The sequence below is a fragment of the Pan paniscus genome, chromosome 21 (assembly GCF_029289425.2).
Source record: "Pan paniscus chromosome 21, NHGRI_mPanPan1-v2.0_pri, whole genome shotgun sequence".
Classification (NCBI taxonomy): Eukaryota; Metazoa; Chordata; class Mammalia; order Primates; family Hominidae; genus Pan; species Pan paniscus.
Window position 1 is genome coordinate 62,226,381 of NC_073270.2, and position 13,859 is coordinate 62,240,239.

The 13,859-nt window shown below is 43.9% G+C and overlaps 1 protein-coding gene across 2 annotated transcripts in view; it reads left to right on the top strand.

Annotated features, from left to right (window-relative positions):
• Positions 1-13,859, top strand: part of RTF2 (replication termination factor 2) — a 64,335-nt gene that overhangs the window by 13,285 nt on the left and 37,191 nt on the right. For both annotated transcript variants that reach the window (XM_008950650.4, XM_034947810.3), the window contains exon 5: positions 5,000-5,078. In XM_008950650.4, coding sequence (XP_008948898.1) covers positions 5,000-5,078 — 79 coding nt within the window. The remainder of the gene's footprint in view (positions 1-4,999; positions 5,079-13,859) is intronic.

Sequence of the window (13,859 nt, forward strand, 5' to 3'; positions counted from 1 at the left end):
TCCAAGTCGTCCATGAGGGGTGGAATCAGCTTCTTCCAAACTCCTATTAATGTTGATACTCTGCCCTCCTCTCATGAATCACAGATTTTTGTTTTATGTTTTTTGTTTTTTTGAGACGGAATCCAGCTCTGTTGCCCCGTCTGGAGTGCAGTGGCACAATCTCGGCTCACTGCAACCCCCACCTCCTGGGTTCAAGTAATTCTGCTGCCTCAGCATCCCGAGTAGCTGGGATTACAGGCGCCCGCCACCGTGCCCAGCTAATGTTTATATTTTTAGTAGAGACAGGGTTTACCATATTGGCCGGGCTGGTCTCAAACTCCTGACCTCAGATGATCTGCCTGCCTCAGCCTCCCAAAGTGCTGGGATTACAGGTGTGAGCCACCACAGCGGGCCAAATCACAGATGTTCTTAATGACATCTAGAATGGTGAATTCTTTCCAGAAGGTTTTCAATTTACTTTGCCCAGATCCATCAGAGGAATGGCAGAGGAAGCCTATGGCAGCTATAGCCTTATGAAATGTATTTTTAAATAAGACTTTAAAGTCAAAGTTCCACCTTGATCCATGGGCTGCAGAATGGTTGTTGTGTTAGCAGCCATGAAAAAACTTTAATCTCCTTGTACATCTCCATCAGAGCTCTTGCGTGACTTAGGTGCATTATCAATGAGCAGTGATATTTTGAAAGGAATCTTTTTTTTTTTTTTTTTTGAGCAGTAAGTCTCAACGCTGGGCTTAAAATATTCTGTAAGCCATGTTATAGACAGATGTGCTCTCATTCAGGCTTGGTTCTTCCATTTCGAGAGTACAGGCAGAGTAGACTTACCATCATTCTTAAGAACCCTAGGATTTCCAAACGGTAAGTGAACATTGGCCCAACCGAAAGTCACCAGGCATGTTAGACCTTAGTGAGAGTCGGCCTGTCCTGATGCTTTGAATCCAGGCATTACTTCTCCTTTTTAGCAGTAGAAGTCCTGGATAGCATCTTCTTTCAATACAGGGCTATTTTATCTACACTGAAAATCTGTTGTCTAGTGTGCCCATCTTTATTAATGATTTTAGCCAGATTTTCTGGAGAACTTAATGCAGCTTCTCCATCAGCACTTGCTGCTTCACCTTGCACTTTTATGTTATGGAGACGCCTTCTTTCCCTAAACCTCATGAACCAACTTCTTCCAGTTTCCAACTCTTCCTCTGCAGCTTTCTTGCCTCTGTCAGCCTTCATAGAATTGAAGAGAGTTAGGGCCTTGCTCTGGATTAGGCTTTGGCTTAAGGATCTGTCACTGTGGCTAGTTTGATCTTCTGTCCAGGCCACTAAAACTTTCTTCATGTCAGCAATACGGTTGTTTCACTTTCTTACCATTCATCTGTTTATAGAGTGGCACTTTAAATTTCCTTCAAGAACTTTTCCTTTGCATCCACAGCCTAGCTAAGTGTTTGATTTGAGAGGTTGGATTTTGGCCTATCTTGGCTTTGGACCTGCCTTCCTCCCTAAGCTTTTGATTTAAATCATTTTAATCATTTCTAGCTTTTGATTTAAAGTGAGAGACATGCAATTCTTCTTTTACTTGGACACTTAAAGGCCATTGTAGGGTTCTCAATTGGCCTAATTTCAATATTGTTGTGTCACAGAGAATAGGGAGAACTGAGAAGGAGAGAGATGGGGGAATGGCCAGTTCATGGAGCAGTCAAAACACACACATTTATTAATTGAGTTTGCCATTTTATACGAGTGTTGTTCCTGGCACCCCAAAACAATTACAAAAGTAACATCAAACGTCACTGAGCACAGATCACCATAACAGATGTAGTAATCATGAAATCATTTGAAATATTTGAGAATTACCAAAATGTGACACAGAGACGTGACGTGAGCACATGCTGCTGGGAAGATGCTGACAGACCTGCCAGATGCAGGTTTGCGGTGAACCTTCAGTCTAAAATAATCACAATATCTGCAAAGCGCAATAAAACAAGTTATGCCTATATCCTTAATAGCTGGTAGTCCAGACTGCCCTCTGGAATCTTCTATTAAACACACGACGTACTGAAAGGTAGCATTTTTTATTACTTTCATTCAGGAAAGGGGTGGAGCAAAGCATCTCAAGTAAGTAAAAATGGTTTTATTGAACTTTAAACAGCAGTATTTAATCTTGAGCATTCTGGCACATTGGCGTCTGTTTATTTAACAGGTGTAGGTGGACACCCTCTCAGTGTGCCAGGCAGTGTTGCATGTGGCAGACTGTGCGAGGGGAACTAACTGTCCTGTTCTGAAATGGAACAACGAGGGGCTTCATGGATTTGGAGAGAAGTACAGTTTAGGGTCCAAAGACCTTTTGCTTTTAAATATTACACTCTTCTTCAAATAATCTGAATTTAAACCGCTTAGGGCTCTCTTTTAAACCACCATTGGGGTCAAGTAAGACATATTCTGGGGAACCAGACTCATTTACCTAACCATGTCCCACTTCTGTATATGTGTGTGTATGTGTGTGTGTATGCATATATATATACACATACACACATATACACACACGTATGTATATGTTTGTATTTGAGGTGAAAGTCACATAAAATTGGCCATTTTAAAGTGTATGTTTCAGTAGCATTTAGTACATTCACAGTGTTGTGCGGTCACCACCTCTATCTGGTTCCAGAACATTTTTATCACCCCAAAAGGAAAACCCTCTGCCCATTACATAGGTACTCCCCATTGCCAGTCTGTTTCTGTCTCAATGGATTTACCTCTTCTAGATATTTCATATGCATAGAATCATACAATATGTAACCTCTCGTGTTTGGCTTCCCACTTGTTTTTAAGAAAACTGTAGCTCACCCCAGAAGAGGAACTTAGCAGAAACGAGCTCCACAATGGGGTCTCGAGTAGGAGTCCCCTGCAGCCTGTTGCTCTGATTGTGGCTTCCCCTGTTGTTTCTCCTTTGGTTTGCTGGTCAGTTTCTTCTCCTTTTTCTCTTACCCAGTGAATTGAGCTTTGCTTATTTTGACTTTGTCCATCTGTTATTGATAAGAGCCTCCACACTTGAAATTGATGATTGGATTAGTTTGTGTATGGTCATCCCTTGATATGTGTGGGAGATTGGTTCCAAGACCCCCTGTGGATACCAAAATCCATGGATGCTCAGGTCTCTGATATAAAATGGTACAGTATTTGCATATAACCTACACACATCCTCCTGTATACTTTAAATCAACTCGAGATTACATATGATACCTAATACAATATAAATGCTGTGTAAATAGTTGTTATACTGTATTGTTTAAGGAATAATGACAAAAAAGTCTGTGCATGTTCAATATAAATGCATTCATTTTTCCTGCCAAATATTTTTGATCCGGGTTGGTTGAATTGATAGATGCGGAACGCATGGATATAGAGGATATAGAGGGCCAGCTGTATTTAGTAAAGTTTGTATAATAAAGATTTAAATATATAGAAAAATAGAAATAAACTGTTAGTGTAATAAAAACATTGGGCCTTTGTAAAAAGAAAAATAGCTCCCTAATAATTTGTAAGTATCTATAAAATAGGATTTTAAAAATTCTAAACAACATTCAGTGAATTTAGTGCACTGTTATGAACTGGATTTTGGTTAGGCCAATCTGCGTCTGCTATAATCCCTGGGAAATTAGAGAAAATTTGTCCTGTGGCATTTTTCAAGGAATGCCTAAAGTGAAATATGAAAGTGCTTTATGCTGCTCTCCAGCCGCGGTGGAGGCATTATTCGTTGTTTGATGTTTAATGCTCCCTCTCCCACACCACACACCCATATCCACGCTTCTCCACGCCTCTGCATATAGACATAGAAATTGACACGTATTCTTCCCAAACTCTCACGGGGTCACATTATATGTATTTAATAACCTCTTATTTTCCTTCTGTTCTGTCCACCTTGGACATATTTTCACGACCGTGAATACAGATTTACCTTCTTTTTAATAGCCATTTGGGTGTTTATAATTTATTTGACCATTTCCCTACTGAGGAACCTGTAGGTGGCCTCCTTCCTTTCCTTTTTACCTTGCTATACTACAAAACTTCCTGAGCACACATTTGTACATTTGCACACTTGTGGGCATGTTTCTGTAAGAAGAAACTCTTAAAAGTCACACTTTACTTGATACTGCCAAATTATCTTCCTAAAGTATTGTACTGTGTTGTATCCACCTGACAACAAATGTGCCTGTATCCTCAGTTTCCAACTGGATACTTTCAATCTCTTTTTTTTTTTTTTTTTAAGTGACAAGTGACAGAATCTGTCCCAGTTACCTAGGCTGGAGTGCAGTGGCACTATCATAGCTCAGGCCATCCTCCCACCTCAGCCTCCCTAGTAGCTGGGACTGCAGGGACCCACCATCACACTTGGCTAAGTTTTTAAAAAGATTTTTTTTTAGAGATAGGTTCTCAGTATGTTGCCCAGGCTAAAGACTCCTGGCCTCAAGTGATCCTCCCATTTTGACCTCCCAAAGCACTGGAATTTACAAGTGTGAGCCACTGTGCCCAGCCCCAATCTCCTGAATTACTGCCCGATAGGTAAAAAATGATGCGTCCTGGTTTTAAAAGGCATTTCTTTTAGCATTTGAGGTTAAGAATCCTTTGGTCTTTATATATTTTTTGTACGAACTGCATGTTAGTCCTCTTTGGCCATTTTTCTATTATAGTGTTGACTGTTGCTGTATAAGACCTTTTTGAATATTCATAAAATAAGCTCTGAATCTCATATTTATTGAAAATATTTCCTCCCTGAGTTCCTGTTCTTTTGACTTTTTATGTTTGTGGTTTCAGTTTTGATCTTTTTATTTTGGATATAACTGATGTCTTTCTTTTTTTCCTGCCCCTTTTCTATGAGAACGTACTGATTTTTTTAATGGAGTAAAATGTAACTATTTTAATCTTTGTGGTTCTTGGCCTTTGTATCAACTGAATAAATGTGAATTGATCATGTGATTAATACAGTCCTTCCCCCACTGGGTTATTTCTCCAGGTTCTGCTTCCTTCGGTGCTGCGGCTGTGTGTTTTCTGAGCGAGCCTTGAAAGAGATAAAAGCGGAAGTTTGCCACACGGTGAGTTCCTGACATGTACCATTTGTTCCTTCTCTGTAGCTGAGGAAATCAGATGGTTTAGGGTCCTTTCCCTCCATTTGTTCTTTCTGAAATCAGTTCTCATAAGTTGCTTTTCTGCTTCCATGGCTCTTGGTTGCTGGAAGTGCAGAATCCACTGGCCTCTTGTCACCTGACCACTGCCTGCCAGTCCAGGTCAGACCACACGAGGGCTGTTTCCTGAACGTGCCGCTGCCTCAGTTTCCTCTAGCAGACCTGCTGTCCTGGAGGGCCTGCTCCCCCGTGAGCCCCCGTTCCATAGTTCTTAACTTCTTCTGTGACTCCCTGGTGCTAAACCTCCTTCCACATTCCCCACGCACCTTGTTTTCTCACTCCTCCCATCGTAATGTAATTGCGTATGTATGTGTCTGCTTCCCCACCGGACTTAGTTTTTGAGGGTAGGAAACAAGGCTTGTTCATCTCTTTATCCGCAGGGCGTCGTGCCCTCAGTAAATGCTCGCATGGGTGGCGAGTAACTAGACATGAGAGCTAGCCTCAGCTCACGTGGAGGAAATACTGATGCTTTGCTTTAATGGCGCTGCTGCTGCTGAAGCCAGAATGTGTGTGTGTCTTGGGTGTACTGCTGGCCCATCGAAAGTGTGCTGCTTCATTTAACGTCATGGATGCCGGCAGCTTCTGAATGTATTTTGCCAGTATCAACCCTGTTTGTATTTCATTCCCCTCCCCACTGTGTTGTTGCTCCCTGTTGTGAAAGCCAGCAGCTTTCACTGAGTGATGGTTAGGGGCCATCATCTCTTCTAGGCACTGATCTGTGGGAAAGCATACTGAATAAGATCCATGAAGGCCCTTGCCCTCCTGCATCCCACATTCTGATTGGAGAGAGAGACACTCAACTAGATGAGCAAGGCAGAATCGATTGTGACCGATGCTAGGAAGGAAACACATGAGGCCATGTGATGGAGGGAGAGAGGCTGGCGTAGTGGTGGTCGGCAGAGGCATATCTGGAGGTTTGAGCTGAGACCCGAAGGGCACGAGGGAGCCAGCTGTGCACAGCCTGAGTAGCAGCCTCTTCGGCAGCAGGAACAGCATGTGCAAAAGCTCAGGAGTGACAGAGGACTTTGCGAGTTCAGTGAACAGAAAGTGTGAGAGTGGAGGGCTGGTGAGGGGAGTAGATGAGATTAAAGGGTTAGGCAGGGGTCATCTCATGCAAGGCCTGGGGGCCACACTGGGGCTTATGGATGTTATTCTAAGAGCAGCAGGAAGCCAGAAGGCGGCTGTAAGCCGGATGGGATGTGCATTAATTTTATTCTAAAAATCCTAGACGTGGAGGAGGACTGGGTGGCTCCCGTTACCTAGGCCCGGAGGCAGGCAGAGGTGAGTGGGGAAGAGGTCAGTGGGGGCGGTGAGTTATGTCCAGTTTGGGGTGACTATGAATAAAGCCTTCATAGAATGAGGAGTCTGTCTTATTAAGCTTTCTTTTAAGAAAAGAAATTCAAATAAAACATTTGGGAATTGGTTGATATTCAGCCAGAAGTATTTACCGTGGCTCCCGTATTAAGATGATGGCATAGATTCCAAGGGAAAATAAGATTTGGATGACATGGTTCCTGCACTCACAGAGATTGCAGTCCTGCAGGAATCATGTTATGTGAAACATCACACTCTTTTGCTTTTTGAGGCCAGGTACCAAACAGATGGTAAAGATATTGGCACTAAGGGGCCAGAGAACTTTTTTTTGTCTACTGGTAAGAAATGGCTTTATAAAGGGAGTGGCATTTGTTCTGGGCCTCAAAGGAAGAGCATGGTTATTGGTTGCACTCCCGGGGTTGGAGAGATTGCTGGTGGTAGCGGCGCTGCTCTGGGGAGGCGCACAGCCAGGTACTGGGTATCTCTGTAAGGTGTTGTCTGGCAGGACAGTGACGCCCATTTTGCTGTCCTTCAGACGACCACCTGCTTGCTTTCAGGAGAAAGTCTCCCTTTAATCTTCGTACGTTTGTAACACTCTCTTAACTGCCTAAGAAAGTAGACTTTAAGCTCAGAGCTTTGGCAGGCAGGATCTAGCAAAACTGTTTGGTATTCTCTGCATTTTTATGGTAACTTGATATTTATGGCAAAGAGTACTGTTTCTCTATATTTAGCCTAGGAATATAAAGTTAACTGTTAGGTTGGGCACAGTGGCTCATGCCTGTAATCCCAGCACTTTGGGAGGCCGAGGCAGGTGGATCACCTGAGGTCAGGAGTTCAAGACCAGCCTGGCCAACATAGCAAAACCCTGTCTCTCCTAAAAATACAAAAATTAGCTGGGTGTGGTGGCACGCGCCTGTAATCCTGGCTGCTCGGGAGGCTGAGGCAGGAGAATTGCTTGAACCTGGGAGCTGGAGGTTACAGTGAGCCAAGATTGTGCCACTGCATTCCAGCCTGGGTGACAGAGTGAGACTCCATCTCAAAAAAATAAAAAAATAAATAAAAAATAAAGTTAGCAGTTAAAATGAAGCAGAAACAATGGGTAGATTTAAATAAAAATATTAAGATATTGACAGTACAGTTGGCAGGGGAATGGCTGAAGTTTGCAAAAGACTGTTGTAAGTCCTGCTGGGACTGTGATTGGTTAGTGGGGGAAAGAAAGGCAGCAGCAGTGCTCATGGGGCGGAAGCAGCCGGGCAGCCATACTGAGATGAATGGCAGGTGTGATCGAGGCCTGGTCCTGTCAGGACTGTGGGGTGGGGTACAGGAGCAGGGAGAGAGGCCGAGGTGTGAGTCGGACTGGATTGGGGAAACCTTCGAATGCCAGAAGGAGGAGCAGGAGTTCTAGTTCTTCAGAGTTCTCAGAATCATTGTAATGGGTCGCCAGGTTTGGGGGACCCTACTGATCTGAAGCAATCCAGTTTTTTCTTACGTCCATAATAGTACCCATCTGTTAGATGGGTGCACAGTTGTCCTTCGCGTTGGTCGGCCTAAAACAATCATACTAATAACCATGATGACACGTATGCAGTAAAACCTCACTGTCTGCCGAGCTTCACAGAGAAGCTGATTCTGTTCCGTGGAAATACAGCGTTACAAGGGAACTCTGAGATTATATCGTTGGTGCTTGGGAAATTTTACTGAAAGCTGGTAAGCTTTCAACAGTCTGTACCTTGCACTTCAAGAGAAGGGAAGGAAGCAGGAGGAAAGAGGAACAGAGCCACGTCAGGATTGCACAAGGGACAGTAGAGACCAGGTGACGAACAGGAGCGAGCGTAGGCTCCTCCCGGCTCCTCGTGGAGGCCGCCTTGGCTGTTGCGACTTTCTGCAGTTATGACAGGACACTGGTTGAAATTCAGGAATACCTCAGGAAATTGTCTTAAAAATACATCTGTTGCCAACAAAGAATGAACGAGATAATGAATGCTTTTTACTTTTATACTGTACATCAGAGTTGCCTTTGCAGAGCTGTGTTGAATACTCTGTGCTAGTTTGCTGGGGCTGCTGTAATTAAGTACCCAAGCCGGATGACTTACCGGAAAGTCATTGTCTTATAGTTCTGGAGACTAACGTCCAAAATCAAGGTGTCATCAGGGTTAGTTTCTTCTGAGGGAAGGATCTGGTCCAGGCCTCTCATTGGCTTCTAGACGGCCTTCGCCCTGTTCACATCATCTTCCCTCTATCATGTCTGTCTTTGTGTCCACATTTTCCCTTATTAGGACACCAGTCCCAATACTGGATTAGGGCCCAACTTAATGACCTCATCTTAACTAATTACATCTGCATTGACTGTGTTTCCCAATAAGGTCACATTTTGAGATACTAGGGCTTGGACCTCAACATATGGATTCTGCGGGGGGACATAATTCAACCCATAATACACAATTTAGAAAATAAAATCATAGAGCATGGGGCCAGACATGGTGGCTCACGCCTGTAATCTCAACTCTTTGGGGGGCTGAGGTGGTTGGATCACTTGAGGTCAGGAGTTCGAGACCAGCCTGGCCAACATAATGAAACCCCGTCTCTACTAAAAATACAAAAATTAGCTGGGCTTGGTGGTGCATGCCTGTAGTCCCAACTGCTTAGGAGACTGAGGCAGGAGAATTGCTTGAACCTGGGAGGTGGAAGTTGCAGTGAGCCAAGATCATGCCACTGCACTTCAGCCAAGATAACGGCAAGGCTCTCTCAAAAAAAAAAAATTATAGAGCATGGGACAGTCAGTGGCACATTAGAGTAGGAATCATTCGTTTATGCATGCAACCTTAGTCTGGTCTGTGCTGCTATAACAGAATACCCAAGACTGGGTAATTTATAAAGAACAGAAATTTATTTCCTCACAGCTCCAAAGCCTGAGAAGTTCAAGATCAAGGCACCAGCGTCTGGTGTGAGCCTTTCTGCTGGGCTCTAACATGATGGAGATCACATGGAGAAGGAGGGAGAGAGAGAATGAGAATAAGAGGGAGCCTGCCTGGTCCTTTAATAAGGACCCCACTCCCATATCCATCCATTCGTGCAGGCAGTGTCCCCATGACCCCAACTCCTCCCATGATGCCTCGCCTCCCAACACCATGGATTAGGGATCAGGTTTCCAACACATGAACTTTAGGAGACGCATCCAAACCATAGCACAACCAGTACAACAGTTTGGGCTCACACACCACCTCTGGCTTTGGGAATATCACTTCACGTCTTTAACCCTCAGATTCTAATATGTAAAATGAAGGAATTATAGTAAATTTTCAGATGCTTTTTATTTAGATCCAAAATTCTAAACAATAACATTATAAAATGAGGAAATAAATGACAAATTCATATACTTTTATCAAGAATCAAACTCCAATTTCTAATTCCAAATTTCTGAAGTTTAACGATACTAAGTACAGGTTGAATGTTCCTTGTCTGAAATGCTTGGGACCAGAATCTGTGTTTTGAATTTCAGATTTGTTTGGATTTTGGAATATTTATATAAACATAATGAGATATCGTGGGGATGGGACTCAAGTCTAAACACTGAATTTATTTAAATTTCATATACGCCTTATACATATAGAAGGTAATTTTATACAATATATTTAATAATTTTGTAAAATTAAAGTTTTGACTGTGACCCATCACATGAGATCAGGTGTGGAATTTCCCATTTGTGACACCAGGTTAGCACTCAGAATGTTTCAGATTTTCCGATAAGGAATTCTTAACCTGTATTTTGGTCAGGGTTGGCTAACTGCTGTAACAAACAACCCCAAAGTTCCAGTGGCTAATCCAGTGCGCAGCCTTCTTCCAAGGGGAAAGATTCAGGCTGCTGCTGTCTTATAGCTCTGACCTTTTGTTTTGGTCAGAAACAGAAGAGAACATCTCTTTTAGGAGGTTGTTACGGACCGGCCTGGAAGGGATGGGATTGGCTTCTACTCACGTTATATTGGCCAGAACTCAGTCACATGGCCACACCTGCCAGGTAGCTTGGGAAATGTAGTCTAGCTGGATGCCCAGGAAGAAGAGGTGAACACTAGCCATTCCTGCCAAACTCTGCCAAAAAGAAAAGTGATGGTGCAGGTTCAGGAACTGTAGTGCATCACAAAAGCATGAATGAAGGGAGATCAAGCCACAGTGTCAAAGTCTAAAACAAATATTTTCACTTTTTAGGTAATGTCTAAAATTTAGAGAAACCAGTGTTGTAAGAACGTCAGGAACCTCAGTGGTATTTTGGGTATACATTTTCTCCACTTTTCAGTCTGCAGTTTCACCAACAGTTGGCTTTTCAGTTCACTGGAAGAGACCTGAGGGTTGGAAATGGCTTTGGTGCCATGTTCTAAAACAACATGGTACGCACATGGATTTCAGTAAACAGGGTCCAAAGAGATGTTGTTGCTAGGTGTTTTTGTGTTTACTATAAACAAATCGCTAGCCAGAGTAATTAATTGTATTCCCTACGGTGCTGTGCACTTCTTGTAATAAGAGGAAATACATTGGAGTAATTACAGGCTGCCAAATAAATGACGGGCTTGTTACTCAGAGCATGACCCACAGACCTGCAAGATTGTCATCACCTGAGAGGTTTTTTGTTTATTTTTTAAGAAATGCCCACTCTAGGCCAGGGCACAGTGGCTGACACCTGTAATCCCAGCTTTTTGGGAGCTGAGGTGGGAGGATAACTTGAGGCCAGGAGTTCAAGACCAGCCTGGGCAACATAAAGAGACCCTGTTTCTACAACAAATTTTAAAATAGCCGTGGTGGCACACACCTGTAGTCCTTGAGAGGCTAGGACAAGAGGGTGGCTTGAACCCAGGAGTTCAAGGCTGCAGTGAGCTGTGATGGTGCCACTGCATTCCAACCTGGGTGACACAGAGTAAGACCCTGTCTCGAAAAAAACAAAATAAAATAAAAAAACAAGTTAACTAAGAAAGAAAGAAGATAGAAAAGAAGAGAAGAGAAAAGAGAAAAGAAAGACTGACTCTCAGGCCCTACCCCAGACTAGTTGAAATAGAATCTACATTCTAACAAGATTCTTAGATGATTTGTATGCACAGTAAAATTTGAAAAGTGCCAATGTAGGGCTGGGCGCGGTGGCTCACACTTGTAATCCCAGCACTTTGGGAGGCTGAGGTGGGTGGATCACAAGGTCAGGAGATCGAGACCATCCTGGCCAACATGGTGAAACCCCGTCTCTACTAAAAATACAAAAACTAGCTGGGCATGGTGGTGTGTGCCTGTAGTCCCAGCTACTTGGGAGTCTAAGGCAGGAGAATCGCTTGAACCTGGGAAGTGGAAGTTGCAGTGAGCCAAGATCACGCCACTGCACTCCAGCCTGGGCGACAGAGCTAGACTCTGTCTCAAAAAAAAAAAAGTGCCAATGTAGAGTACTGGAGTTGTGATCCGTAGCATTGGACTTGCTACCTCTGTGGCTTCATTTATGTAGGCTTTGTAGATAGGTGAATGGGGTGTGTGGATGTTTTAAAGTTAGAAGTCAAAAATATATATACTCACACTGTCTACCTGCTTTTCATGGAGGGGGTGGAGTAGAAAGAGAAAAAGTTAAGTTAGGGAAAAGGAGTGTCGTCAGAAGTGGTCAGTGCAGCTGATTCTGGTTTTCAGGCTTTGGCCTTCTTCAGAGTATCTTAGGTTTCTGCCATCTTTATAGTCTTTGTGAATATTTAGCCTGAAGGAATCAGATAAGACACAGCATAGGCAGCCTTAAACTTTCACATGTTCATTTTGTTCTTTCACTCTACCCATGAACAGACTGAGGGTCTGATAAGGAGAGAGTGAGCCTAGGCTTCTTGTTCTCATGCTCACGGAGGCTGCTGCTTTCCCTTGGCCTCCCTGGCCTGTCGCAGCTGCCTGTCTCAGCCTCCCTGCCTCTCGGCCTCCCTGCCTCTCAAGCCTCCCTGCCTCTCAGCCTCCCTGCCTCTCAGCCTCCCTGACTCTCGGCCTCCCCACCTCTCTGACTCTTGGCCTTGTTTTCCATTGCTGTCCCCACTCTCCACTGAAGCCCAGTCTCAGGCTTTTACATTCCACATGCATTTAGTGTACTTTTATTATTCTGCTTTATCCTGCTGTTACTGAAATGATTTTTTTTTTTTTAGATGGAGTCTTGCTCTGTTGCCCAGGCTGGGGTGCAGTGGTGCAATCTTGGCTCACTGTAACCTCTGCCTCCCAGGTTCAAGTGATTCTCCTGCCTCAGCCACCCGAGTAGCTGGGACTACAGGCGCCCACCACCATGCCTGGTTTTTTTTTTTTTTTTTTTTTTTGTATTTTTAGCAGAGACAGGGTTTCACCATATTGGCCAGGCTGGTCTGAAACTCCTGACCTCGTGATCCACCCGCCTCAGCCTTCCAAAGTGCTGGGATTACAGGCATGAGCCACCACGCCTGGCCGTACTGAAATGATTTGTTCAGGACATGTCTTCATTATAGCATTAAGCCTGTTGGGGTCAGGTGTTTGTTTCAATTTGTGCTTCTTTGTGTGACGTAAGGTCATGTAGCTGCCTGGGACTCAGTAGTCACACTGCAGAGTGTAGCTGCCTGGTCCAAATCCCAGCCCCACTTTCCCAGCTGTGTGGTCCCAGGAACATCCCATCATCTCCCTGTGCCTCGATTTTCTCATCTGTTAAAAGTGTCAGCCATTCTTCTGAGCACTTCCCCACCCAGGAGCACCCATGTCCTCCTAACGGTGCTGGTGGGCGGATGCTTTTACAGGGCCCCCTTCACAGTATGTGACTGGGTGTACCACGGGTTGACATTGGAATGAAGTGAAGGCAGGCTTATGTTTTAAGGAACTTGAAAGATGTAAGCTTTTTTATTGTTCCTTTAATGGGTTTACATTCAGTTGCTATTGAGTTATAAAATACCGGGGACATAATCGTGGCTAATCTGAGCTTTCTGAATGAACAGCCCGTCAGCATGTAGCCAGCTATCGCCTTTGGGGGCGCCGTGTTTGCCTGTAGAAATGTGTGGGAAGGTGGTGGTGGGCTGTCATGGGGCTCTTGTGTTCTTTTTGAAAGTCTTAATATTTTCCATATGTGCTTTCCTTGGATTAGATATCCAAGGGGAAGAAAGGTTTGTTTAAACAAAGGTGTTACTTTTCTGTGGTTCCTTGATGTTTGATTTGTGGGATCTGTCTTCCAAATAATCCCTTTTCCTTCTGTCTAGCTGTGATGTTTTCCCAGGGCTATTTCACACAGTGACTTGACTTCATTTCTATGCGTGGGAAGCTTCCATTTACTGAGGTGCTTACACTTTGCGTTGGAATTACGTTTCTTTAATTTCCTCTCCTCTGGTTCCTGTGTTCCCTTCTTTAAATCTCTTGTATGTTGTGCTG